Source organism: Carex rostrata, chromosome 14 (genome assembly GCF_964058835.1).
Source record: "Carex rostrata chromosome 14, lpCarRost1.2, whole genome shotgun sequence".
Lineage (NCBI taxonomy): Eukaryota > Viridiplantae > Streptophyta > Magnoliopsida > Poales > Cyperaceae > Carex > Carex rostrata.
This window is the reverse complement of record NC_135931.1, coordinates 3,872,607-3,874,223: the sequence shown is the minus strand read 5'-3', so window position 1 is coordinate 3,874,223 and position 1,617 is coordinate 3,872,607. Positions and strand designations below refer to the sequence as shown.

Here is a 1,617-nt window from a genome sequence, read left to right as displayed (position 1 = left end):
TTAATAGACCAAATCAAGGTTATGGTAACCAAGGGTATGGTTCTAATGCACCACCAAAGTCCAATCTCGAATTAATGATGGAGACTTTCATGGCAAGTCAAAATCAAAAATTCGATGAATTGACCAAAAAGGTAGACATGTTGGCAACCCAAAACAAAATGCTTGAAAACCAAGTTGCACAACAAGCTACACAATCTTCCCGCCAACCGGGTTCCCTTCCACCAAAACCTGAGAACAATCCCAGGGATGTCAAGGCGGTTAGACACATGCTTCGCAGTGGTGCGCAATATGAGGATCCACCCATGCCAAAGCATGCCTATGAGCAGCCGCAAAGTGAAGAGACAAGAACCAATGATGAGCACATCTCCACACACGAGGACTCCGCCTCAAAGGAAGTTACACCAATTGCACCAAGCGACCCTGCTATTCAAGCGAATCCATCTCAAGATGAGCCACCAAAGGTAAGTGCATAGGTACCTCTCTACATACCCCCTCATAAATTTGCACCTTTTCCTGGTAGGCTTAAGAATGAGAGAACTGATAGGCAGTTTGCTAAATTCCTTGAATTGTTGAAACAATTGCATGTAAACCTACCATTGACTGAGGTAATGACCCAAATGCCGGTTTACACCAAATTTTTCAAGGATATCCTTTCAAATAGGCGTAAACTTGAAGAAGTCCAAATGGTGTCCCTAGATTCAAATGGTAGTGCCATGGTAATGAATGAATTGCCCAAAAAGTTGGATGATCCGGGTAAATTTTCCATACCATGTTCGATAGGAAATGTCCAATTCAAACGAGCACTATGTGATCTAGGGGCTAGTGTAAGTCTTATGCCAAAGTCGGTTTATGATAGGTTGGGTGTAGGGGAACTTAAGCCAACTAGAATTTCTCTCCAATTGGCCGACCAATCGGTCAAGTTACCCCTAGGGGTGGTAGAGGACTTGCCAATTCAAATTGGTAAATTCTTTGTACCAATCGACTTTGTTGTGGTAGACATGGATGAGGATATCCATACGCCACTTTTGTTGGGTAGACCATTTCTCAATACGGCAAAAGCTGTGATTTATGTTCATGATGGAATTATTACAATGAACATTGGTGAAGAAAAATTAACATTTGACATCAAACGATCAATGAAATATCCATCTAATGATCAAAGTGTTTGTAGTGTTGAGATTCTTGACAGGTTGATAGATGAGGAACTCATAAACAGCTTGGAGAAGGGTTCCTTTGAATGTTGGATGGATCAGGAGTGCGAAAAATCTGACCAAACGAATGCTGTGGACCTTATTGCGGCCCGCAACCAATCCAGACAGAGACTTTGCAAATTCCAGAAGTTATTGCGGCCCGCAATAACCTTATTGCGGCCCGCAATAACCCTTCCCAGATTGACAAAAAGCCTATTCTGAGCCCAATTCTTCAGGTTTCAACTACCGAAACTCTCCCCAACTTTGCCGAACCCTTGAAGGACGCACCCAAGGTTGAACTTAAGCCATTACCTTCAACCCTTCGATACGAATACCTCGGTCCAAACCAAACCTATCCCGTTATTGTCAACGCATCCGTAAACCAAGACCAAACCTCACAACTTCTACAAATCTTGAGGATGCACCG

General features: G+C 43.0%; 1 protein-coding gene across 1 annotated transcript; it reads left to right on the top strand.

Moving 5' to 3' along the window:
* The first annotated feature begins 617 nt into the window (after positions 1-617).
* LOC144565554 (uncharacterized) lies at positions 618-1,412 on the top strand. Its single transcript, XM_078315344.1, has one exon. The coding sequence runs from the start codon at positions 618-620 to the stop codon at positions 1,410-1,412; it is 795 nt and encodes a 264-aa protein (XP_078171470.1).
* Positions 1,413-1,617: the final 205 nt, after the last annotated feature.

What these genes read in the sequence shown, in the direction of transcription:
- LOC144565554 (XM_078315344.1), top strand. Translation starts at nt 618, where the DNA reads ATGCCGGTTTACACCAAATTTTTCAAGGATATCCTTTCAAATAGGCGT.